The sequence below is a fragment of the Oryzias latipes genome, chromosome 20, assembly GCF_053564925.1.
Source record: "Oryzias latipes strain Hd-rR chromosome 20, Olatipes_Hd-rR_3.1".
In the NCBI taxonomy this organism is placed as follows: Eukaryota; Metazoa; Chordata; class Actinopteri; order Beloniformes; family Adrianichthyidae; genus Oryzias; species Oryzias latipes.
The window spans coordinates 17562015-17588592 of NC_136256.1; the positions used below are offsets into that span (position 1 = coordinate 17562015).

The following is a 26578-nucleotide window of genomic DNA, read 5'->3' on the forward strand; positions in this document are numbered from 1 at the left end:
AGATGTAAGGATATTGTGGACGACTGCATGACAGAGTCAGGGAGAGTAAGGAAGGGAGTGGGTTGTGACAGTCATGGTGAACAAGGGATTTGAAGAAAGGGAAAGGGTGAGACAGTTGGAGGAAAGGAGCCACACACTGTTGGCTCTCAGCGCGGCCCAGGGGTAATTTCCTCTACACATAAGAAATGCATGCTGGGATATGAAATCACCTCCAAGGGAGGGTAATGATGCATTGCCAGAACCTTGGCCCTGAGGCACAGCTGTGTGCTTGCTTGTGTGTGTGTCTGAGTGCTCACATGCATCTGTGTCCTGGTCGTCATCCCTGCCTGTTCTGGGTAAATTGCCCATTGTAGTTATTTTCCTTTTCTGAGGTGGCCTATCTGTTTGTGAGTGTGTGTGTTGGTAGGTGTGTGTGACCTTGAGATGAAAGCAGACCTGTGTCTCTGTGTCTTCAATGCCACAGAGCTTCATTTTAAAAATGAGGATCTAAGGACGGTCACGGACAAAATAAAGCCAACAGTCACAGGGTTGTCATTGTACAATATATGTATACAACAATGTTTAGATCAGTTTTACTTGAACACAGTTTACAAAAGCAAGTAAACCTCAATGTAAAAGTAAAAATTTTGCGAAATTGGCAGCTACTCAACATATCTGTGCGAATAGAGGATTTCCATCTCTCCTTCTCCTCCTCCTCCTCCTCCTCCTCCTCCTCCATCAGTCTGTGTGCTGCTCTGCCTGCTGCCACCAGTAGCGTTTGAGGGGGATTATGGGAAAATGTCAGCCCAGCAGATATACTGTATATATTCTCTTTTCACCACATCTCATTACGTTTCCCCTCTTCTAAAGCTTACCAACTCAGTCACTCTGCAGATCTGCCTGTGTTGGCACACTGGCAGAAACAACTCTATTGATAATATAGAAATCCATCTGCTAGAATTGAAACAGTTGAAAAATTCCTATTTGTATTTGGTGTACTGCTTTGCACATGGACTCTACAGTTTAATGTGCATTGATCACTTTATAATTTAAATCATTTTGCCTAAAATTTGGGTACCGGTTGTACCGACATTTCTTCTATCGAAGGCTTATGGAAAGCCTCGAGTTATTTTTCATAAACAACCACTCCTGTAAATAATGTCAAGTATCCTGTAATGGCCCTTTGCACAAGACGTATTCTTCCATGAGGATGGTGAAGTTAAGGTCAGTGGGTTTTATATCTCTAATGCAGAAGAGGGATCTTGACCTTTCCGTGAAGCGGCTTGCAGGAAATTAGGCTTTAAGCACTTGTTATCGAACCTGCTGTGACTGAATAATGACCATAAGCTTAAATTAAAACGGGATTAAGAAAAGCAAAGGTACTGAAAAGAAAATTTTGACCCCATCAATAGCAGTTAATTGGAACTCAAGTTCACAAAAAATCACTTCAAAGATAAAATGCCAACTTTTTATTTTTAATTCATTTTTACAAAGAATTCCTCTCTAGGGTGTTAATATTCAGCCATGTTGAGATTTTTTGTTTGATTTTTTTTTTTCTTTTTCGAGCTGCAGAGATGCAGAAGCACCAGAATGTTAGTCCTTTCCTCATACGTCCCAGTGGAAGTGGGCTTACTAAAATAAGACCCTTAATGCCCACTCACACTCAAGTGCTGATATGCCCACAGAGACTCGCAGCAATATTCCTTTTGATCTAAAATTCTGTTTGCAATAATGATAAACTAGACTGCCAGGTATGAGCCAAGCATTTTATGAGAACAATGTGGCAAAAAGAAACCATTTTAATTGACTATTTGTTTCCAGTATCATGCAACTTTTGTCAAACTCCGCGTGCTTTCTGTTTCTCCTTTTTGAAAGAAGCCATCAAACAAAATTTTTGAGAAACTCAATTCCTTCCGAGGCCCTTAAAAACTAGAGCTGCTGTCAGCATCACGCATTGAATGGAGAAAAAAAATAAGTTTTCTTGGTGATGAATCTATGAAAATGGAGGATGATGATGGAGGATGTATATAAACAAAATGAAGATTAAAATTTCTGAAATTTTCTCTATTTAAATAGCTGTAAATTGGGAGCAGATGAAAAAATGCAATTGGAAAAAGCTTGTAGCAGTGACTGCTCCAATCGACAAGCTCCCAATGCTTTGCTCCAGTCTTAATGCATCCACTTGTAGACAAATAGAAAAATGTACGTCTCTGTTTTACTTGTCCGAGCTGGCACCTGGTTTAAAACTGTACGGCTGGATAGCTCCAATATTGTTTGCCATTTTTGTTGCATTGATAATGTTATGTTGGGGTTGTGAGGGGCTGTAAGCTAGCAGGAGAGACTGTAGACAGCTGCATGATGGGAAATTGGCTTCCTCCGAGGCAACAATTCTGGTCACAACTTAGAGAAAGGCAATTTTCTAATGAACTCCTGCAGCTCTGCAGAAACTATGTCCTAGGACTACTTACATTTTGACCAAAAATAGCCTAATTATAATTAAAAGTCCACTTGGAATACTGAAAATAGATCAAAAGACAGTCAGAGAGCTAATGGACTAATGTCAAAGACTGGAGTGGTAAAATGCACCGTGTAATCACACTGTAAATGAAAACAAAGCTCTCAGGATTGTTTTTGTTTTATTTGACTCTTTTCACAAGGAGAACAGAAGCAATAATTTGTCACTGACACAGTGAAAAAAAAAGAGTAACTGTCTAGAATTCCCACGACTGCAATTTGGTGTTTGAAATAATCACTTTGTTATTTTCTTGCCAAGTAAATTTCCAGATTTGACCACTTGTGATCTTCCGAGTAAATCTAATTGTTTTTTTTTCTGAGTGAGAACCAAACAGCAGTGATTCCTCCCATGGGTCCTGACTGAAATTAGAAACACTTCTCCATCATGCTCCCAGCACCGCCGCTTCCTCTCTCCATCGCTACATCACACCTCTGCAGGTAGAGAATGTTTGACAGTGATAATGGGGAGAGGAGGCACAGGCATTCAACCAGCGTCTGAAGTGTGTTCTCCCATTGCTTTTGGTCTAAACACAGAGTTCTCCCTCATTCCCTCCTGTCAGCCTTTGTGTCTATTTAGGTAGCAGGTTTCTTCTTCTGTTTCCAAATCCCCTCACCTCCATCCCCTCTCTTTGTCTCTCTGAATCTTTTTTCCTCTCCTTTACTCTGCGCTGCGTGAAATTATTCCACCATGCCAACAATGGAGTTTCTATACATCTGGGTCTTGGTATATGTTTCTGTTTGTGATTCTGACTGTGTAAATTATTTCACCTCATAATACCAACAAAGCCCACTGTGACAGCGAGCTGCTCTGTCTACTGAGCCCTGAGGTAAACACTAATCTAGATAAAACAACTGTATGACGAGGAAGGAAAAGTAAAAAAAAAAAAAGGAATGATGAATTGGGAAATAAGGCCTCTGTCTGAGTCTCATTGCACAAGCCTGTAGGCGTTATCTTGCTGATCTCAAGGAAGGTGAAAGTGCTGAGCATTTGCCTGTGGGTGGGCATTGATGCAAAGTGCAGTAAGTAAAGGACTTCATGCGTGACGGTGTTTGTTTTTCCCCAGCATGCATTTTATTTCTTTTGCATCACATTGGTGATTTTGTAGCCTTGAAATACAGTACCATTTATCATGGCCAAGTTTCCAATTACAGATAATTGTGCTTCTATGCATATCATGAAAAATCAATATAATTAAAAACTAAAAAACACTGTCTTGCATTGAATATACTTCTTAGCATTAATATGCTAAGTTTCTTGTTTAAATAAACCATAAAAGTAGAGTGTTAACCTGAAATATGGGATATTGTTTATACTGTAGTTTTAAATCTCAAATGTTCTGTTAGAGTCCAGGATTAGTTTGTTATCTGGCTGAGACCTAATAAAGTCAGAAATGTTCTGCTAAATTGTACCACACAAGAATATCCAGTTATCTGTGTCACCGAAGCGTTGCATGCTGGATATCAGACAGCAAAGAAACACAAACGCAGATCTTAAAAGAAATCACCAGTGTGGAAATTGAAATAAAATAGAAGTTATTGACATTCCTGCAAGGATAAAAGCCAGTGCTGACTGCAATCTTTGATGGGGTTCCTCTTTTTCTTATGTGGTAGACCCCAGAGTGAATATGTTATCCAGTATGTCATTTTCTGAGACTCATGCCACCCTGGAGCTCTGACAAAAAAAAATTTCCATTGCATTTTACTTATTTACTTAATTGTTTGTGTTTTTGTGTGTATTGCCTCCAGCTCTGTTTGAGTTGGAGAGCTGCTTTCAATCTAATCTACTTTGGCAGGTTGTATATGTGCATGTAGTTTTTTTCCCGTAGTACCTATGTACTGTCATAATCTACATTTTCATATAAAAGCAAAGCACTTAATTGCAGTTTGCATGTATAGGAAATAGGACATCTAATCATGTAGAATTTGCTGCAATTAGCATTTCATGCTTTGTGGTATTACATTGAAATGTATAATTACAACCAAATCTAATTGATTTTATCTTTTCCATCACCTTACTTCTTCAGTCTGGATGTCAATTTAGATTAATGCCCCTAATCAAGAGGAAATAAAGAAAAAATGTAGAATTTAAACATCACAAAGTCACTGTTCATCATTAAAAAAATGGTCATTGCTTTATAGACACTTAAGTACTAAGAATTTTTAATTATGTGTTTTTTTTTTCTTAATAGCTTTTTAGCCAAAACCCTATTTGAGATCAGCTAATCTTTTCTTACCAACAAGAATATGTGTAGATGCACATTTTAAAAACCATCATACACATTAATGAAATAATGCAGTCCTCATATACTCAAACTAAACAGTAAATCAAGCGACCTTGCTGAATGTAAAAAAAAAAGAAGGTTCAAGTAGATGAGCTCATCCTAGTCCAGGGGTCTGCAACCTTATGCTGTGGAGCCAAATGCAGTCGTTTTATTCCTCCATTGTGCCTCTTTGGCTCCAAAGAAAATTGCAAATGCTTTGAAAAAGCAAAAGATTAGTTATTAGACTCCAGATGTATTTTATTTTGAAAGACACTTGTATGTGCTGCTGTCTAACTAAAAGTAAAAAAAAAGGTTATAGATAAATGTAAAGCTGTTATAATTCAATTATTGTGGATATTTCAAAGCTAGATATTTATAAATAAATGGCTTAGTGCCCACACACAAAAAAAGAAGTGTATTTTTTAAACAGTAAAGTGGGGTTCTGCAGCTCTCGTTGGGTTTTGGTCGGTAAGAAACTTCCAAAAAGTTTGCAGACCTTCCTTTTACATACAAACTAAATGAGAAGGCCTTACTGCATCATCCTCTTTATCTAGGACCTCCTGTGGCAAACTCAAATTCAAATATAATATAAAGTTCATATAAATGTGCAGATGTTGATATAGGTGTTCCAGTTGTATCTTGTCTGGTGGTGCTAAAGCTATTTACAGACTCAAAGGATGTCATTTCTTTCTAAAGAAATTAAATCTTTAATTCACATTTAATCTGGCCATTTAATTTGACTATTAAACTATCAGTGGTAAAAATGCAGGTACTTCTATAACAGGTTCTACATTCCATCAGTTTCTGTTAAGGAAAATGGATAACATTTAGCTACCTTTCAGATGTTTTGATTAGATGTTTTTTTTCCTGGTCCACTGCATCAAAGGCTGCACTCAAACTGAAACTGATGCTTTTTCAGGAGTCTGTGTTGACAAGATGTTGTTTAGCACTTAACCAACTGCCATCTCTGTGCTTTGGCGCTAAGAAGCTGCTTGTGTTTCTTTAGGGAAATCAAATCAGCTTTTTAAATGGTATTACAATTATTAAGTAATTTTGGAAAAAATACCTGAACAAGCAAGTAACAATTTTGAAACATTGTTGAAGTTGCTAAAGCGTTTTTGAGGAAATTGGTTCGCAAACTGTTAGCAAAACAAGTTATGGAGCTACTTACCCAAACTATGTCGTCCACTAATTCCAGAAAATCTTGGAGAATGAACTTACAAAACTATCCAGGCTTAGAGCTGCCTTTTTTTTTTTTTAGGGGCCTTTAGTGTTTGTTGCGGTGTATGTTAGGGACAGAGTCTACCAAGCATTATTTTCTAGGACTAAACAGTATGAAGTAGAAAAATGGTACACAACTTCAAAAGTAAAGGTCTCTGTGTAATATGGATTTGGTAGTGATACTTGTTTGTATAAATGTTTGACCTTATTCCTCTGCAGCTCACATAGCAGAGTAATGCTGGATAGTTTATGGGTATTACATGGACACCGCCTCCTCGTTACCACAGTCGCCGTTCTAAAAATAGCTCACCTCAAATCAGTTATTCAGAGGCCAGAGGAGATGCATCGACATGATTGTAAAAGCTTGAAATTAAGACACAATGGGACTGTAATTTTTGAGCAAGCTCTTCTTCATCTACCTCCTTAAGCGTGGACCTGCACTTTGATTGGCTAAGTGTTGACGGAGGAGGTTTGATCGGCCAATTGTGTGGCTGTTGTTAACCGATATGTGATTAAATAAAAAAAAAATAAAAAATCATTACAATACAACAATACAACAAATTTAAGGCCTCGGGGGAATGGTTTTACCGAAAGACTGTTTCAAATTATCTATCTGAGTCACAATTACTTCTACAATCACTTTGGAAGTGATTGTAAACAGTAAAGGGAGGTCAGCAGTAGGGCTGGGCGATATGACCTAAAAATAAAATCTCAGATTTTATTTTTTTAATTCGATTTTTCCCGATTTTTTTTTCCCCCATACTTAAGGAAAGCAATAAGTACAAACAGCAGTAAACTTGAAGCAAATTTTGCTTTGATTTAATCAAACGCAAGACAAATGTAACCCCATTTCTGGGATGAATAATAAATAAATGAACACACTCTTGGAATCAAAGTCCCAGCTGTGTTTTAAGTCACACTTTGTAGTCTAGACTTAAAGGAGACAAACATTCACCTTGAAAGTAGTACCATTTTCTAAAGGATTAACAATACAGCTCATATCTGGGGTCTAAGGTTTTATTTAAACTAATAAACCCCGTCTTCTCCACGGTATATATGGGTAGCATGTCTTTGGCTATGTGCAAATGTGCCCCACAAGATATAAACTAGAGCTGTGACGGTGTGGGATTTTTGATCACCGCGCTGATGAGCAGCAGGAGTCGCGCTCAACCCTCCTCCACATAAAATCCTCTGGCGGCTGTGTCGCAAATGAATACCAGTAAAAATTTCAATGCAGTATTCTTTATTAAAAAATAACAGTAACAACTGACTAACTAAGTTAGATAGTTAGATACACGTGCTGCGTGTGTTTGTAAGAGGAATGAGCACGTGCCACGTGAGAGCGAGTGAGAGCCTTTGACTGTGATGAGCTTTAGGCAAATGTTGCAGTGTGGGGTCTCTTCCACCCCGTCTGTGGCAGCAAACTAGCCATGTTGTCACTTGCTGTTTCGTGTGTGCTATGATGTTGTTGTTTGTCGCTTGCGCTTACGGCTGTGTGAAACTAACGCTATGGAAGCTCTGGGGAGCCAAAAATGCAGCATTACACAAAAACTTGATTTAGTTATTTTTTAAATCGCCCGTAACAAAAAATGCAAAATTAATTCATTCAATCGATTTTTCGGCAAGGCCTAGTCAGCAGCCACCTAACATCAACCAGAATTTATTATACACCAGCTAACATGATGAAAAAAAAGAAATGACTGTCAGTGTGGAGTGTTTTGTGTCTTTGTATCAGACTGACGTCTTGGTTAAGCAGATGAATGTGAATGTGTAATGTTGGGGTTCAGTGTGTGATGAAGGAGAAATTAATTAGTAATCTGAAAGCTAAAAGACAGATGCCACGAGGCTGCTGCTTATTAATTTGACCAGATAATAACTTAAATTAAACGTGTTGCGCAAAGTATTAAGAATTATTGTTCAACAACAGGAACAAAGAGGGGTTAAGGTACAAATGTCTTAGAAATGATTAAGGGACATTTAACATGCGGTTTTTGTTCTTTTATCTTAACATGTAGAATTTTTTTTATGTAAGATTTATTGTTAAAAGAAGCCATAATGTCATTTTCTATATATGTATGATATTGTTGTGGCTACCAGTCTTACATTTTTCGAGTTGATCAAAAAAATAATAATATTAATAGGACTGTCAACTAGTGAGTGTGTGTGTGTTAAATATAAAAAATAATTAAAAAAACGCCCTTCTCCTCCAAGCTCGGGTCCTCTACCAGAGGCCTGGGTGCTTGAGGGTCCTGCAGTATCTTAGCAGTTCCTAGCACTGCACTTTTCTGGACTGACAGGTCTGAGGTCTTTCCAGGGATCTGCTGTAGCCACTCCTCCAGCTCGGGGGTTATTGCCCTGAGTTCTCCAATTACCACAGGCACCACTGTCACCTTCACTTTCCAGGCTTTCTCCAGTTCTTCTCTGAGTCCCTGGTATTTCTCGAGTTTCTTATGTTCCTTCTTCCTGATGTTCCCATCGCTTGGCACTGCCACAGTGTGGACTACCTTGCCTCTCTTTGTCACCATCGGGCTGCATTTCTCGAGCCAGAATGACATCCCAATGTCAGTACTGTAGATCCATGTGGTGTGGATCAGGGAGTCAATGTCACGCTCGCTCTTAGCATATAGCTTGATGTCATCCATGTAGAGGAGGTGACTGATGTTGGCCCCATTTCTGAGTCGGTATCCATAGCCAGTCTTGTTGACTATTGCAATTAAGCGTTCAAAGCGACGTCGTTTTTAGATCCTTTTGATGTCGGCTCTTCCTATCATTGTGAAGCAAAATTCAGCAAGCGCTGGATTGTTCACCCACTAATAGGGAACGTGAGCTGGGATTAAACCGTCGTGAGACAGGTTAGTTTTACCCGACTTTATATACTTTACTTTACTTGACTTTATAACACTTATATATAAGCGTTATATAAAAGATATATAATGATTATTGGCTAGGACTGCATTGTGTTGCACTTTGCAGAGCTTTATTTTAATGAGAGTAGTGTGAGATACAGCACAGGTCCAGGTCAGCCCAGCTTCTTTTGGCCCTTCTAATGAATGTTTGACTTGAGAATATGTTTCACTGGCCTATTGTTTGCTTGTGTAAACATGCAGTAATTGCACTGTGCCATGGGAGGCCACCACAATGAAAATGACTGTTCAGCAAATTCAATGCATTAACTACGTGAAAGCATGTGTGTTTGTAAATATGGGAGCAAATTTGTGTATTTTTAGTCCCTTCGCTAAATGCAACAGAAGCACTTCTGCTGGTATTAGCATGCCTTGCTGTTGGCTTTTGTAAGACTGAATACAGTCTTTGTGTCCCTAAACTGAATGTGCAAGGTTTATGCATGGCTCCATTCAATGTATTTATAAATGAAAACCTGTCACCCAGCTTAATGTCCTATTCGATTAAGCATCTTATCCTGTATATTCATTTAATTGCAAGTACTTCAGCAGGTGTAATGGTTTCCAAATCTTGGCAGATTTGCTCCATGGTCACACTAATTTGTGTCTCTATGTTTAGAGAAGCCTACTAAACCACAGAGACTACTTTAAGTAATACAAAATAACCAGGTTCATGAGTGTCCTTGAATCAAACAATTTGATCTGTATTTGAATAATTTGGACTAACTTGCACAGTGAAACTTTTGAATCATAGTGTTCCTTTAATATATAGCGATTCATCTTTTGCTGTTTTGCAGATTTTTTTTTAGTTCTTTTAAGCATGTTTTTTCTTTTATTACAGCACATTGTGTTCTGCATCCTGATTGGCTGTAGACATTGTGAATCAATCTTCTTTGTACTGCTTCTTCTGTACAGAATGAAATATATATTACTGGACTTATTTTTCTATGAGGGTTTAAACTTTGAGAGTTTAAAGAAGAGAGAAAAATGTCCATGACTTAGAATGTGTAGTGAGGAGTTTTAAAATCATAAAATGTCTACAGTATAATACTATTTTAAAGATTTCACCTATTTCAGGTAATCTGTAGAACACAACTCCTGTAATAAATGAGGGAACACTTCACATACAATTATTAAATCTTACTATAAAAATATGTTTGCTTTGTTTAATATTTGTGAATTGCCTCTTTACAAATCAACTACAATGAAAAAAATCAGTACAAGAATTGAAGCAATTGTATTTTCTATGATGGCATTCGATTTGTCAAGTCATCCATTTCTGTTTCATCCCAACAACAGCCCTGGGGGGAGGCTGGAAGCCAGTCCCAGCTGCCAGAGCGCCAAAGCCTGACACCCTGAGCAGGTCACCTGCCTATCACCAAGGACAAAGGAGAACCCCACGCACTCTGACATTTATGAGAATGTTCAGGGCAGAGCTTATAAAATATTCCTAGACACCCTAAGCCAAAGAAGCAGCAGTCTGTTTGCTGTAAATTCACAATGGTGACAACAGCATGGCCAATTTTAGCCAATAGGAAATATGACTTAATTGCATATTCTAATCAAAATTTACTAGAAATGCTGAAGTACTGACACTGATTTTTTTTCTGCCATTGTCTCTCCCTGTGTGCTGCTCCATGTTCGTCAATTTCATTTGGCGCCTCTCATTCTTCTCATTAAATCCTTTGTTCACTTTTATTCAACCTCCTGAGCTCATATTCCCAGCTGGAACATGTCACTGAGAGTGTGTATTGATTTTTCTCTTCACTGTGTGGTTGCTGCACGGAACAATGAAAACAGCTACAGACAGACATGAGGGAGAGGGGGAGGGAGAAAGTGATAATGAAGCGACATGACAGGAAAGTATATGTAGAAAACGAAAAAGAGAAGGATAAAAAGTCACAAGGCTTTTTGATATGAGGAGATAAGCTGGAGAGGAGTGGTGATCTACCCTTTGTCAAACCCATTCATCTTTTCTCCTGTATTCTCTCTGTAGCTCGTTCTGTCTCTTATTCATTCCCGCACACCATGTTTTCTTCTGTAATTTTTGTTTTACTTTCCGATTTAATTAGGGAAAAAAATTAACTACCGGTACTTATTTGCACAGAAAGAGAATATCTGTAATCACTGGAAGGATTCTCCTTTTCATCGGTTACCATCACCAACAATTTTAGCCATGACATGAAAACAAAAGTGGGGCTTGGTGACTGAAGATGTTTTTTTTAGTAGAACTGACTTACCAGACACACGTTTGACCAGCCCGGACTCCATACTCCCTGTCTCTCAATGATTCCCTTTCACTGTGGCTGTGCTTGACTGGCTTGTGTGCTTGTTGCCTTTAAATGCAGCTAGTCAAGCAGTTTTTCTTTAGCCAAAAATTGATGAACAAAAAAAATAATGTAAACTTTGCAAAACATGAAAAAGTTTAAGGCAGGAAATTCAACAATATGAAAATATTATTTAGAAAAAGTTCTATATTTCCTAAGAGTACATTTTCCTGAACATTTTTACTAGTAATTTTTGTTTCTTGCAGATTATGAATTGAACAGTTAAATCAGTTAAATAAAACAGATCGCCCTATCTCCTATAGGGATGTTTTTTCTCTCTCGTTTTTTTAAAGAAGTAATTTTAATTAAATAAACGTGATAATTCACATACTACCACTGCATCTCAACCTTCATGTGTTTACCTTTTTTTTTTCAATTACCCATAAGTGTTTTGTCATTGACTTCACCGTCACAAATGCAGTCATACTTGATGCACAGAAGAGCATTTGAAAAGCTCGTCAGGCATGAAAGGTTCTGTTCATGTGTTTCTGAATACAAGTCTAGAAGGTTGTTGTGTTGTGTAGTGTTTGTAATTGCCGAAACAAAATTAATTATGCATTTATAGAAGCTTTATTTAAATAGGGTAAAAAAAAGTTTGAACTGTATTTATATTTTGCTTTCTACAGAGTGGTTCATATAAGTCTCCAAGTACTACTTCTGACACTGTGATGAAGATTGATCTTCAAGTCATAATTAGCATCTGCTTTGGCACGCATGCTGCCAGTCAGTCAATTACTTATTATTCAATCACTTAACAGACACGACAGGTCTTGTCCAATCAGATTAAGGCCAGTGGGGCTCTCTTTTTACGTAGACTTGTCATTCAGGTACATCATAAGGGAAGGGATTTATGTTACATAATGTGATTCATATTTAAAGAAAATGACCATTGTGCATCATACAAAATGGTGCAAAACAACAAAACAGCATGATAATTTGGTTTGTTCTGTCATGATGGTGTTAGTTAATCATCTTACAAAAGTAATGAACAGTCTTGATTTGCTGAATTTGTAACAAAACTTTGGTAAAAACTGTTTTTAATTGAAACATGCATGTTCATCATTTTTAATTTTTCAGATATCCTTTAGGATTTTTTGAATTCACTAGTTTTGCTCCAATTTTTATACTTATTCATGCTTGACTGTAAAGTCCTGTGTTTGTAAAACAAATTATGCCCCCTTTATTTGTGTCACTGTAGTTTTAGGCATGTTCAAAAACGGTTTTGTTGCAAAAAACAGTACAAACTTCAAAAAACTGTTGCAGTTTGAACTGATGACATAACATAATTTATCAAGTTTTACTTCTTTTCTGAAGTTGCACAACACATGACATTTGCACATGGCTGAGAGTTTAATCCAAAAGCATTCAACTAAAACGAATGGAGTCCCATTGGAAAATAATATTTAAAGCAAAGGTCTGCAATATCCCAATGTCTGGGAGCAAAGTTGAATTCATGATATACAGAGTCCACGAACTATTTTAAACATACACACATATATATATATATATATATATATATATATATATATATATATATATATATATATATTTGCATATTAATTTTTTTGACATATTTGTTGCTCATGATGTCTTTAATATACCCTCAATTACATAGTGCTGCAATTCAAAACAAACAAGTAAACTTAGTAAAAGATAAAACATTTATATTTTTTGGTTAGCATCTTTGAGCCACAACTAGTTTTAGAGATATGTTCAACACATTTTAACATTTCAATCGTTTTAGAGGCACATTTTCTTCCTACTTTGCATTCAAATCTACTTTTGTTACTTAGAGAGAGTGGAGTCCTTTTTCTTCCAGGTCTTCAAATAGATCAAATATTGGAGCTGTAGCGTCATACATGGTCAAGATGTACAGAGCTTATTTCATCAAAACAAGGAGAGGTGTCCAGAGGACTATTTGGTGCGTGAAGGTGAAAGGGTCATCATTTGCTTTATTTTAATCATATGACTTTTGCTTTCTCTCAATTACTGCTTCAGTTCCCGCATTCTTGCTTTTTTGGCAACCTTTTCATCAGCGAATGCCTTTGTGTGTCGGCCCAAAGTCCAAGCATCTCTAAGAGAACACTCCCGAGGACATTGCTGGGCAATAAACGAGTGACTCATATTGAACTCAGAAGTTTTTTGCATTTCTGTGATCATTTTCTGGATATTGGTGTGTATCATTTTTTAAAACCTTTGTCTCAAAATGCAGTTTCACTATGGCGCTTTTAACAAGAACTACGGTTCTGAACATAGGGGACACACTGGTTTAGTGCTTCCAAAGAGAGATATTAAAGGAACTTGTTCTTTGTTGATGAAATACTATGCAGATGAATTACTATCTTTATTTTTTTATGTGAGTTTATTTATGGCTGCCTTACTTCAACCACCACATGGGAATATGATGCATTTATTTTTTACTTGGGGATTCAAATAAAATATAAAAATAAAATACATTAAAGTAAATATAATGTTGACCACAATACCATAATAGAGAGACTCAGAGGTTAAAAATCACAGATGTATCTTGGTAGTGTTTATCTCTCTACAGTTGTCTTTCATGTAGAACATGATTCCTACATACAGCTGAGGTTAGTGTGTCAGTGGGCAGGTCCAGAGAAAAAGGTTGCAGTTATTATTGCTTAAAGGCAAGAGCTCTCCTGGATTCTCCAAAACCAACCTACTGTCTTTGGACAACAAACTATGTCCTATAGGTCTTTACCTGTGACCGTGAAGGTGCAGTTACTATAGAAATTAGATTGCTTACCTCATAGAGTCATTTTTACAAGATTTCACTGGATCTGCACCATATAAATGTTTGGTATCCTGAATATTGGCATCACTATATTCATTTTGCATACACAGTCAATCACTGCTTTATCGGGTTTATTATGCTTTTTTAATTCTCTTTGTAAGTTAATTACCATTTAGATTTTCTTTATATAAATCAATGTTTTTACAGCTTAATCCAAAGCATTGACTGCATTTTTCTACTAAATAGATTTGTACGTTTTGTACCGTTGCTTATATTTGTTCCAACCTCTATAAAAAGCCTAATGAGATTAGTAGAAATGTTTTGCCATGCTTTTTGTTGACGGTTTACTTAATAAAAATATAATCCTTTAGAGTACATTAAAGACGATTAATTGCAACAAACCATTTACCATACTGGCATATTTAAAAATAAATAAAAAAATAATCTGATTTGCCTTGCTTGCATTCTTTTAACCCTTGTGCTATCCTAGGCACTTTAACGTTGGGAGTTGGGTCATCTAGACCCACTAGACAGTGCGCTGAACCTTTTTTCTTCAATGATTTGTGATCTTCACTGGTGTCCATGGATTACATGAAATCTTTCCACCTTTATCCACCTTTGTCATGGTAGGAATAACACGTCAAAGTAAGGGTGGGGTCATCTAAGATAGCACAAGGGTTAAAAGGTTGCATCTAAATCTAAAAATGAGAAGAACTAGAACAAAATTAAAAACAATGAAAATGGAGGTTAAGGAAAAAAAAATAACAGCGAGAATTTGATTACAAAAAGCACAGGTGTTGCAGTAATCAGAAGGTGTCAGGATATAGATGCAAGGGAAAAAAAATTTAAAATAAGAGAGCTAGTTAAATTAGTACAAGAGAGCTAAAAGTACATCTTACTCTTCTAACCAAAGAGCAAGGCCCCACTCTACAGGATTACTTTTGTTCCTTTACGTACAGTATACAGTATATCAAAGTACGTGCTACCTTAACCATAAATGATGATCAAGACAATCAATAGTGTCTATAGTATTCAATGATTTATTAATTAATTTAATCATTTAAATGCTCAGATAATCTTTTGATCTGTTGTAAAAGTGTTTCCAGTGGTCTTTTATTTATGATTATGCCGTTATTATTCAGACCATTATTTAGGAGACAGTTTCTGCAAAGTGACAGGAGTTAATTAGAAATTTACCTCTGACTTTTTGGCGGGACTGTTGACAGGGAGTACCGCCCCCACAAACATACCTCCCGTTGCTGAGAGTTCTCTGTTTGTGTATTCTCCCTCTAGCTCACAGGCCCTGACACCCCCAACCAAAGCTATCCAGCCGTACAGTTTTGATCCAGATGCCAGCTCTAACAAGGAAAACAAAGACGTACATAAATCTATTTGTCTGCAAGTTGATGCATAAGAAGTGGAGCAGGGTGCTTGAAATCTTCCCAGCATATTTTCTACATCACAAATAAATTTTTTCAAACGGCATTTTTTCGTCTGCTCCTGATTCACAATGATTTGAAAAAGAGATACTCAGAATTGCATTTTTAAATTTAATTTTCTTTATGTATGTCATCACAAAATACCACAAGAACATGTTAAAAACACCCAAGGCAAGAAGTCCGTTGGAGTGGGTCTTTAGCAGTCTACCAGACACTGGTCCTGATTGTGAATGCCAATAGAAGCTTTGAGCAGACAAGTGTAATGACACAATTTTAGCACATGATCTTTATAACTCGAATAAATAAATATAACATACCTAAAGACACCAACAAAGTCAGGGTATTTTCTTCTAATGTTGTACTGTGTCAGTTAGTGGTAACTACTGTAGTTGTTGAAGAAGCACACCTATTTTATTACAAAGTCCTTATAAATAAAACATTTATTACTTGTAGATAACTACTAGTTAAAGTGGATGTGGTTGTTTAGAAAGTCAACTAATGTTAATGCATTTACTCTAAAAGGTAGTGTGTTTTAAATCAAATACAGGATACCTGCATTTGTTTTTTGTCTCTGTCCTAGTTATGTCACTCTCTCCACCACAAACAGTGTCTTCACTAAAAACACTTGCTGCATCATACTTCCACATCCCTCAAGAAGTTACACACACCTATTTAACTAGACAAACCAAAAGTTCTGTTTTGTAGCACTGGTGCAAGATTTAAGATGCTACCTGATCTTCTGTTGTTCAAAAATTCAACGCACATAGTGAAATGAAAAAGTAATTTAATATGTGTGCATGGAAGCTACAGGAAATACTGGGGTACTTCCAAACTTTTGGAAATTTATTCTGCATTCTAAAGTTTTATTGGCACTTCCTCTTTGATCAGTTCTGCGCTCTGCAGGCTTTTTGCACCTTGTTCCGCATCAGTGGTGTGTCACCTGGTGGTGCACCAGGGCTTTTGCTCTCATTAGCACCTTAGCTGACATGACTGCATGCTCATCTGAAGGTTGTTTTCACTTTCTCCTTGCCTTTTTCTGTATTTTCCCTCCCCTGTCAACCTTCTATTGCATGTTGAATACATGAGTTGCTTTCTTGCTTACTTCAGTTCCTTTTCCTCCTCCCACTCTTTCTTTCTCCCACTCCTCTTCTCCTCTCCTCTCCTCTCATGCTGTCTCTATTGCTACCAGGCGTTTTTAATTAATGATAGGCCATGACGCTTATCTTATCAGATGACTCTGCTTCTATTAACTCCACCAGCAGAGCTGGAAAGTTGTAGGGAATGAATGACACAAAACACACTCTCACATATGCATCCACGATGCATACATATGCTGAAACACAGCCACAGATAAACAGCAATGCACAGACTTCCACACACAAAATGACAGACACCAGCAAGCACAGAAGCATTTGTGACCTCATAAACACACACTATGATCCTATCTTAATCTTGCCGCACACCCCTACTGACACATAAACAAACGGACTGCCCTGATGCTATCTAGCTGAGTGATTTAAGGGATGCTGTTTGAGGGCCTCTCCTCCTAAATCCCTTAAATACCCCGGGAATCCCTCCCTCTTTCCCTTTTTTCTCCTCTATCCCTCCTCTAACTCTCTCCTTCGGTCTTGTTTTCTGCTTGAATGAATGCTTATCGTTTTGCAGATAAAGAGCCGTTGCTTTGTCTTTGAGAGCCATGTTTGCTCCCTGAGAATGCGTCACTTGTTTACAGATCTTTCACTGGTTGCTCTCACTTGTTCCAGCAGAGATGGGAGCATATAGGCTTGCTGCAAATGAAAAAAAAGATCCACACACTAAATACATCACCCTCTATTCCATCAATTCCAACTCCCCAGGTGGAGACATTGCCCCTTATTTCCACATTTTTATGTTTGGGTTAAATGAGGAAAGTTAAATGAGCTGGGAAGCCAAATAAATCACAATAGGGGATTAGAGGGAGCCCCACTTTGCCTGGCAGCTTTATTCACGAGGCCAGAAGCAACAAAATCAGACATCCAGAGAGTATTGTCAACTGGAAACTATCTGAGTGTTTATGTCACATCAATTTATAAGGTGACAGTTTTCTGGAAGCCTCCAGAACTAAGAAAGAAGAGACCAAACGTATTGCTGGGGGATTATTGCAGAAAATGTTAAAGCAGTTTGTAGCCAGGCACTTGTTTGCATGTAGCCGTCCATGCTTTTGGGCATACTCATAATTTTTTCATTTGGAGGGGTGTAGCAAAGCAATTATCAGCCCTGTATAACCCAATAAAGGAGACTATTTTCTGGGTTTTACCAAGAGACAAAACATTCATTTCAGTTGTCCACTCTCCTCATAAAATTATAGACTTTGGATGGTTGAAGCTACAGAACTAAACTTAAACTCCTTACTCAGCAGTTGCATTATGCATTATGAATTTTGTGTAGGTTGCAGAACGATCAAGAAGAGATGCAGAAACTCACTGACCTTAGAGAAATCAACTATTGCACTTTTGTTTTTAGGTTTTTTACTTATTCTTTTGCCACTTATTGATACAATTATATCCACTTTTTTTGTCTCTTAACCTACTTGCTACACTGCAATATGCATATATGTATTTTTTTATTTAAATAAAGAAGAATAGATGTCTAGCTGCAAAGCCTTCTTAAATTGTATTTGATTTAGTGTTTAAAACAGAAAGTAGTTCACAGCAGAGACAAGATTTCACTCTGCCCGTGACACAAATGCATGCAAATAATCGTTGTTCAAGATGATGCACTTGATCCCACCAGGCGAGCTGCAGCGAGGTATAAAAGACTATTTCGGCTTGGTGACCCAGCCTGCTGTTGCAAGGGTTGGGGGAAATGCAGAGATTTCTCCAGTGTCTCTGTCTGATTTGTCATTTCATTGTGGTTCGACATGTTCAATACATCTCAGGTGGCACATGCTCCAGGGGTGTATTTGAGACTGACAGATGTCAGAACCACTTCAACTGACTCTTTTCGATTTGCAGGATCAATAGCGTTGCTGAGTCCCCTTCTCAGTAACCAAACTCATCCCTCCTCCCAACTTTAAGGGCAAACAGATATCTTTTTAAGGGAACTTAATTTCCAGAATTTGAGAGAGATTTTTCTCTTTTTATTTTTAAGTGCTAATGGATCCCACCTGCTTAACCTGCTGGCCTGATTTTACCTACACTTGTTTCCTGTGTCTGTGATTATTGAAAATGAGTGTGTTTTGGTAAATTGGGTGCTTAGTGGTACATTTATAAATACCTTTGTGCGCTGCTTGTTTGTAAAGCCCTATTTCTTTAGAAGCGATTTCTCTGGCTATGAACAAAACAAAAGTTGATTATGTTTTGTTTTCTTTACTCCTGAAAAATATGTTGGAAACTATTAATTTAGGAACCTTGAAAATTAGATAGGAATTCTGTAATTACCAGGGATGTCTTTAAGGTCAACTGTACTGCTTTAAACTGATCCTTAGTTAAAATATTGAATAAATATTATCTGTTTCTCCAGAGAGTTTGGGTGGAGAGATCCAGAGCTACCAGAGGTCATCCAGATGTTGCAGCACCAGTTCCCATCAGTGCAGTCCAATGCAGCAGCCTACCTACAGCATCTCTGCTTTGGAGACAACAAGATCAAAGCTGAGGTTTGTGTTTATTGTGTATTTCATCAGTCCCATAGCTGCAAAGAGACAGGTTGCAGCACAAAGGGCAGTGCCACATAAAGGCTTAAATCTGCAACCAGTAACTAAATTTAGTAGCTAGTTGCATGCTAATTTTTTTTAACAAAACCATCTTACCATCTTCTTTTACCATTTAAAAAAGAAGAAATCAAGTCCAATTAGTGCCAAAAACAGCACGCCTGTGAGCTTCTATGAAACACTCAAATAAACAATTTGATAAAATGGTTGGCACTCAGAAACAATGAAAAGGTGCCATAGAGAAGCCCTCTGTGTCTTCTGAACACATTTGGCTGTTTAAGGCTTACATTAGTCTTTTTTAAGTTTTATCTATATTTTTTGGAAAGAGTGGGATGAATAGTTCCCTTAACAACATTATTTTAGTGATGTGCGTAACTAAAATCTAAAATTACCTAAATAAATAAACACAAATGCACACCAGAATGTATGAATATAAATAAATGTACATAAATTATTATCTCTAAAGAGGCGAAAAAACAAATACAAAAATGTTAATAAACTATGAAAGGCATGTCTGGGTGTAAATAGTGGGATGTAATAAGTTTTAAAGTTTTACTCAGAAAACGACTAGATTTTGCATGTAACGACTTTTTATAGCAGGAAAAAAAACATTACTGGGGAAAATGGTGTCATAGAATTTTTTTTATTTTTTGTCTGCAATTACAGCCATTACATTTAAATATTAAACAACATCTAAAAAATACAACTCTTGTTACACAGGAAAAGCCTTAGTTTGAATGTCTTTAATGATCAATGCTTTTTGATCACAATGCACTTAAACCATTTTGCTTTGTCTGCATTTCTTGTCTTTTTGTTTTTGTTTTCATGAAAACAGTACACAGGTAGCAAAAGCAAGTCAGCCCCCAATCTTTCATGTAAAGCAGTGATGTATTTTGGTCATAATATGTGAATTTTCCATCAGTCTGTGGTATCACATTCTCTTCATAAAAGGTGTGAGACTGACTCTTGGTGTCGTGCTACCACAAAGGCTGGACCTGCAGGGTCAGGCATCAGTCTAAATTTACGTTAAAAAAAACTGAGCTCTTGTTTGGGAGGTGACACACACATGATGAGCAACATTAGGAACTGAATGCGAAAAAGCTGCTTTACTGTAAACTTCGAAAGACCTTTTTTGGTTTTTTAGACAACTAAGCTACACAAAACTGGTAATATAAGTTGTATTTCTTTTTAAAATATATATCTGGGTCCCACAGTACCAAAGGATGGACTTAAGTATTTTGTAATTCCCTAGGTAAAACGACAATGGACTTCAGCTTCTAGGTAAGATTCAATGTTAGGCTGTTCACAAAATCTTTCTAAAATGTTTGCAGCAGAAAATGTCATTTTTGTGCAGAGCTCATGCAAAATGTGTAGGAGTACATATATTTGTTTCACTTATTTGACTGAATTAGAACAAATGATTCTTAATGAAGTTTACATTTTAGACAAGTGTTAGCCGTTTAAAGTTTTAAGAACAGTTTTTATTTGTTTTGCTTTTAGTTTTAACTTATATTATTTTCATTGGACATAACATAAGTATTTTTATAGCATGCCATATTATCTTTTTTTCTCTAAATCTTTCCAAGACCTTTGCAGTTTCTTATTTAGAAGTGTTGGTTTGAATTCCAGTTTCAACTCTGCATTTGGGCCAGCCTTTATATCGAATTACATAAATGCCAAAAATTGAAAGGGCGTAAAGACAACTAAGCGGGTGTATTTAGAAACTGAGTGAGTGAAACTTACAACTGTGATGGCGCAATTCTAACTTAGCGACCCCGCATTTTACAACTGAACGGCTGAAATCCTAACAGAGCAGGGATCCTGCTCGGTCAGTTCTCTTTTGCGCCCTCACCTGGATTTACGCTCAGTGTTAAGGGGGCGTTTTTGTCACTTGGGGGCGGTATTCAGGGGTGTGTTTGTCACTTAGGGGCAGGAACATTTCTGGTTGATCTGATTGACTGAAATTTGCATGCCAAGCAGCGGGGCGGGACTTTCATTTTGGGGCTTTAATAGAAAAGGAACGGCGGCTGTAACGTGGATTAAAAGCATTAAAATGGTAACAAATGCAGTGAATTTCACATGAGAAAAACTTCCCACCACACCACAAAAAAACCCGCTGCACTTTCTTACCTTAGTTTTGGGTTGTTGGTTAATGTTTTAATCCACGTTACATCCGCGGTTTTTTTCTATGATTGCCTCTAACAGGGGGGGGGGGGGGGACAAACAAGTTTGACACAAAGAGCCGACATCTCTAACTGTGATAGTCAAAGAGCCACACCACACACTGACCTGCCAGACACACACACAATTAAAGCCATATTATTTCTCATAACCCCCTCCTCTCCTCTCCTTACAACAGCACTGGATTAAACGGCGCCGTTTCAGTTTTGAGTGTTTTTCTGTATTTAACGTTAACACACATACCGGTGAAACGTGCACGCTGGTGTGTGTTTAAAAAAGGCAGCGAGCACAAAACTGAGTTGGTTGTGATTTATTTTTTCAGTCATCAATCAGCATTTCTAATCCATCAAAGTCTTCATCTTCTGGATCTGGAACAGCTGGGCTACATCTCTATCAGACACGCCGGCTTCCCTTTCCTCATCAGAGTCCGTCTCTTTGCTATGCAGCTCCAAAGAACAGTGAAAGCAGACACCTCAGGCCAAGTTTAAGTCCTGCAGTCCCAAAGTGTGGCGTAACTCGCCCGTTGCTGCGTCCCGGTAAGGGGGGAGGATGGACAGCCTTTCACGGTCATCTGCTGGAAGTAGCAGCGCTCAGCCTCGAGTCGATCTTCCAACGCAGGCCTTTCCTTATCCGCGGAAACTCAGCTGCTGCTGCGTCTTCTTGTCTTGTCGGAGTTGGTTTTCCAGCGTTCTCACTTGTGAACCATGGATTCAGTATTTTAAATTCTCTGGCAGCTGAGGTTCGATAAGTTAGAAAGATCTTCACAGATTCAGAGTTCCTGCTTCAATAACTCTTCTGATCAACGTTCAAATATGTCAGCAAGTATCTCAATCCATTTGTATTAACACAGAGAGTGAACCACAAATGCATTTCTGAAGAAAAAAGATCGTTTTTTTGCCTTTTAATCAGAATTGTTGGCTTTAAGCTGTGAATGCAGACATGCAGCAGCCGGCTGCCAAGGGACCGTCAACAAAGTGCAACCTCTGTGAAACACCACTGTGTAAAAATCAATAATCTTACAAAAAAATCATAAAACTATTATAAAGCATATTCTTGTTACAATACATATTTTGTAGGAAAGTCCATCTTTATTTTATCTTGTTGCATATACTTTTTCAAATTTTAATAGATATGAATCATGACTAAAGTTATCAGTAACTTGACATGACATTATTGTCATACTAAAATAAAGAATGTCAATAGTTCACTTTGTTTATTTATAGGAATTTTTCATAATTAAAAATGGATCAGATTTGGTCAAAAATCCTCAATAGCTCTGAATGTGCCAAAAAAATTTTTTTTGCATAATCTTTGTTGCAGTAGGAGAATGAGGTCATGATTAGTCAGTACAGGAGGTTTGGTGACAGAAGCTTTAGTATCTTCAGAGCTATTGAGCATTTATGTTATGATTCATATCTCTATTAAATTTTAAGAACTATAAGAAATAAAATAGAGGTTGACTTTCTAACAAAATTTAGTATAATAAATAATAATGTAGCATGACTATGCTGACGAGTCTTCATTACCAGTTCATATAAATATAGACATTTATTCCCTTTTTAAAAGTTCACTGATTTTTACAGAATGCTGTTTCACAGAGGTTGCACTTTGTTGACGGTCCCTTGGCAGCCGGCTCGCTGCTCTGTTTACATTCACAGCTTAAAACGAACAATTCTGATTAAAAGGCAATAAAAACGAACTTTTTTCTTTAAAAATGCTTTTGTAGTTCACTCTCTGTGTTAATACAAAATGAGTGAGATACTTGCTGACACATTTGAACGTTGATCAGAAGAGTTATTGAAGCAGGAAGTCCGAATCTGTGAAGATCTAATTTAACCGAACCACAGCTGCTCTATTCCCGTGTTCCTCCGCGTAGCTGATAGCTTGCAGTTTAAACTATGCCTCATAATCGTGTCTCTTTGCATTTCCAGGGTTTCCAAACGAAGTTGTTCTGCATTATTCACATATCTGCTCCTTTGTACTATGGGGGGGGGTGTCTTCTTTCACGTCCTCTCCTCTCTCCGTACCGTCATCATGCTGTTCTCTCCTACATCCTCTTTACTGAAGTCACACAATAACACATTAGGGCCGCTCTGTACATTTTGGAGAAAATGTAAGACTTTCACCTTATGGTTGTGAAAGTAGTGAATATAGAAAATATGATAAAAGGCAGAGAGCGACATGCAGCTCAAGAGCCGCCTGTTAACCCCCCCCCCCCCCCCCCCCCGCACTGAAAAATGAAGGTCCCGCCCCTCTGCCTCGCCGATAGGCCATGCAAATTTCAGCCAATCAGATCAACCAGAAAGGTTCCTGCCCCAAAAGTGACAAAAACGCCCCCTTAACACTGAGCGTAAATCCACATGAGCGCGCAAAAAGGAATTGACCGCGCAAGATCACTTCTCAGTTAGAATTGCGCCTGCGCGGTTTTAAGGTTCACTCACTCAGTTCCTAAATACGCCCGCTTAGTTGTCTTTACGCCCTGTCAGTTAATGGCAGAAACGTAATTCCATACCTTTATGTCTATAGCAAATGTCTCCCAAATGTACAATTATGTCCGCCCCCACAGGTCGTGCATGACTCTTTCCATTATTTCAACTCTTTTCAGAACTTTTAAAGGAAAGGAAAAAAGGATGTCGTAGATTGCTTTTTTTCCTTTAAATGCCACACATGGAATATTTCTTTCCATGTATTTGTCTTAAGTCATTTTAAAGAAATGTCACAAACTGTTTTTCTTACCTATAACATACCTATAAGAACAAAACCAGTAAATACAACACATGGTGGAAACTATATTGAGCTCTGCAGGATGTAACATGGCTACATTTTATTCAAACAGACCATAATTCCTTCAGAAAACAAAGATGCAGAGGAAGCTGCCAGCTGTTTCGCCAACTGGTAAAGCTGATTGATCTTATTTCTAATTTTAAGCAAATTGTCACAGTTATTTAGAAGCCTTTATGAGACATTAAAAATAAAATGTTTATAAATATTTTTTTTTTTCTGTGAAAGAAAAACTGCTCATCATTACAGCCTTGAGCTTCCTGTCAATATGAGCAAATGCTAATAAAACATTTTCTTGTTTGTGCTAAAAGGCAAACTATTTGGAGGGATTTTTTAAAGGATATAAAAAACATATTTAGTCAGGTATCTCAGTTTGAGGTTGATTAATAATTAAAGACAACTGTATTTTTTTCACGTCAGTCTTTTCATTACATTTTTTATTTTACCTTGTCAATATTTCCTTATTAATGAGAAACTACTGTGCACTGTTTTCAAAAGGAATTCAAACTTTTACAAATCCAAAAAATACACAGAATAGCTGATATCCATTGCATTGCCAATTGTCAGGCAAAGGTTCAGCGTCATTGGTAATTTATTTTAGTTTGCGGCCTTGTCGTTATCATTTATCCAACGAAAAGTGAGTCTTACCAGCCTTTGCAACTTTTACCCCTTATTTATTGATGTTTTTATTTTTAAGGCTTTTCAAGACCAATGAGCTCATTTGTAGGATCAAAGATACAAAAATATTAACAGTTTCCAACTTTTGCAACTTTCCAGAGTTCGGTGAAGTTATTGTGTTAAAAATAAATGTAGTAAAATCAATTAATGAAGGCATGTCTACCAAATATTTTATTAGAACACTTGGCATGTATTACATATGTCATATGAGTCATACAATACCTCAAAATAAAAGCAATATGACACCATTTCACTTAAAAGTAATACATTTGGCACTTTCTTTTATCCCCAAAGTTGCACTGATATCTTCTGGTGTACACACATTTGAATTGTAGTATTAGGTAGATTTTTTGTTTTTTTTTAAGATGGCCACATCTTAGTAGCAGCTTGTAGTAGTAGATCTGGGGTATTTCTGTCAGTCTGTCAGTTCTTAAATTTTATTGCGCCTTTTTCTTCGTTTTTTCCCCCTATCTTTTTAGGCTGTTCTGTCCATCTTTGCAACCTACAATGAAGAGATACATTTAATTTGACCCTTTTTCTTAATTTAATTGCATTTGGATCTCTCTGGATCACTTTGAGCCATGTTTTGAACACTGCCAGCATTGTTTACACCCATGACCTGCTAATGGCCCTGAGATATCTGACTCTCCTATATGGAGAGAAACCCACAGTACCGAAGGGGCTGGGGAAAAACTGCTGGGGCTCAAACAGAAAATGAAGAGAAAGTTTAAGCTTTTTACCCCTGCAGTCATCATTGGAAGCATGAGGTCACTTGCAAATAAAGTGGGCAGACTGGAAACGCTTGTCAGAACACAGGAGTACAGAAAGTCTAATATTACTGTGGCTGCATGAGCCGATACTGGAGTTTAAGCTCACTTTTCCCGGCTTCCAGACTGTTCAAGACTCCACTGTGGGGATGGAAGGAGGGAGGCGGAGTACAGGGCTGGTTGTAAAGTGGTTTGGAGAGAACTACCTGCAGCTGAAGGCGGCAAAGACATGGAAGATTGTAGTGCACTATAGTAGGAACAAGCTCCTGCTCTCTCCTGTCATCTCCAGTGGGAAGGATGCAGGTTTTGTGGATACGAGTATCTGGGTTTTATACTGGAGAGTAAACCAGACTGGTCCACCAATGGTGAGCCTATGTACACGAGGGCCCAGAGCGCCGGCTTTACTTTTGTGTTGTTCTGGTCATACTGAGGAAAAGGGATGCCTTGGCTTTGATCTATGTACTGTATAAGTGTATGTATTTGTGTGTGTGTGCATCCATCCATCTGTCTATCCGTCAATTCATCCAATAGTGAGCTGCTATTAATAGTTTTCTTGATTTTATCATTTATGCTAAATGATTGAAGATGTGCCCCACATTTAAAAATAAAATAGTTTTTGTTAAAAGTATTTAGACACTAAATAAAACACTAAACCTTAAACATTAACTGAAATATTAATGCTAATCGAGCCATAATAAAAGTAAAAAATACACATTTACCATTTTTATTCTTACAACTATATTCAGAATAAATGTTTCTTACAGATATACAAAGTATAATTTCAGTGGATTTAAATGATTTTTTTTTTAATCAAACCTTGAAGTTTTGCTTTTGTCTAGCAGCTACATTTTCTAACCACAGCTTTTGCTTTTGTACATATGTTTGATGCTTTTCATGCAGCAGGGAAAATGTACAGAATATTTATATTCCTTTATATTATCGTTCATCTCCGAAAACGACATGAACTACAGAAAGAGAGCTATTTTTACTCAAACAGACTCAGAAATGTATATTGTTTTGCTCCATTATTAATAAAGTGCTGTAAATAGAAGTGGGATTTCTCTCTTTAACCAGTATAAAACTGGGA

General features: G+C 37.3%; 1 protein-coding gene across 6 annotated transcripts in view; it reads left to right on the forward strand.

The window, feature by feature from the left end:
• The window catches only part of ctnnd2a (catenin (cadherin-associated protein), delta 2a), a 301568-nt gene that overhangs the window by 152671 nt on the left and 122319 nt on the right, over positions 1–26578 (forward strand). For all 6 annotated transcript variants that reach the window (XM_078938949.1, XM_078938951.1, XM_078938954.1 and 3 more), the window contains one exon: positions 18898–19030. In XM_078938949.1, the coding sequence (XP_078795075.1) occupies positions 18898–19030 (133 nt within the window). The remainder of the gene's footprint in view (positions 1–18897; positions 19031–26578) is intronic.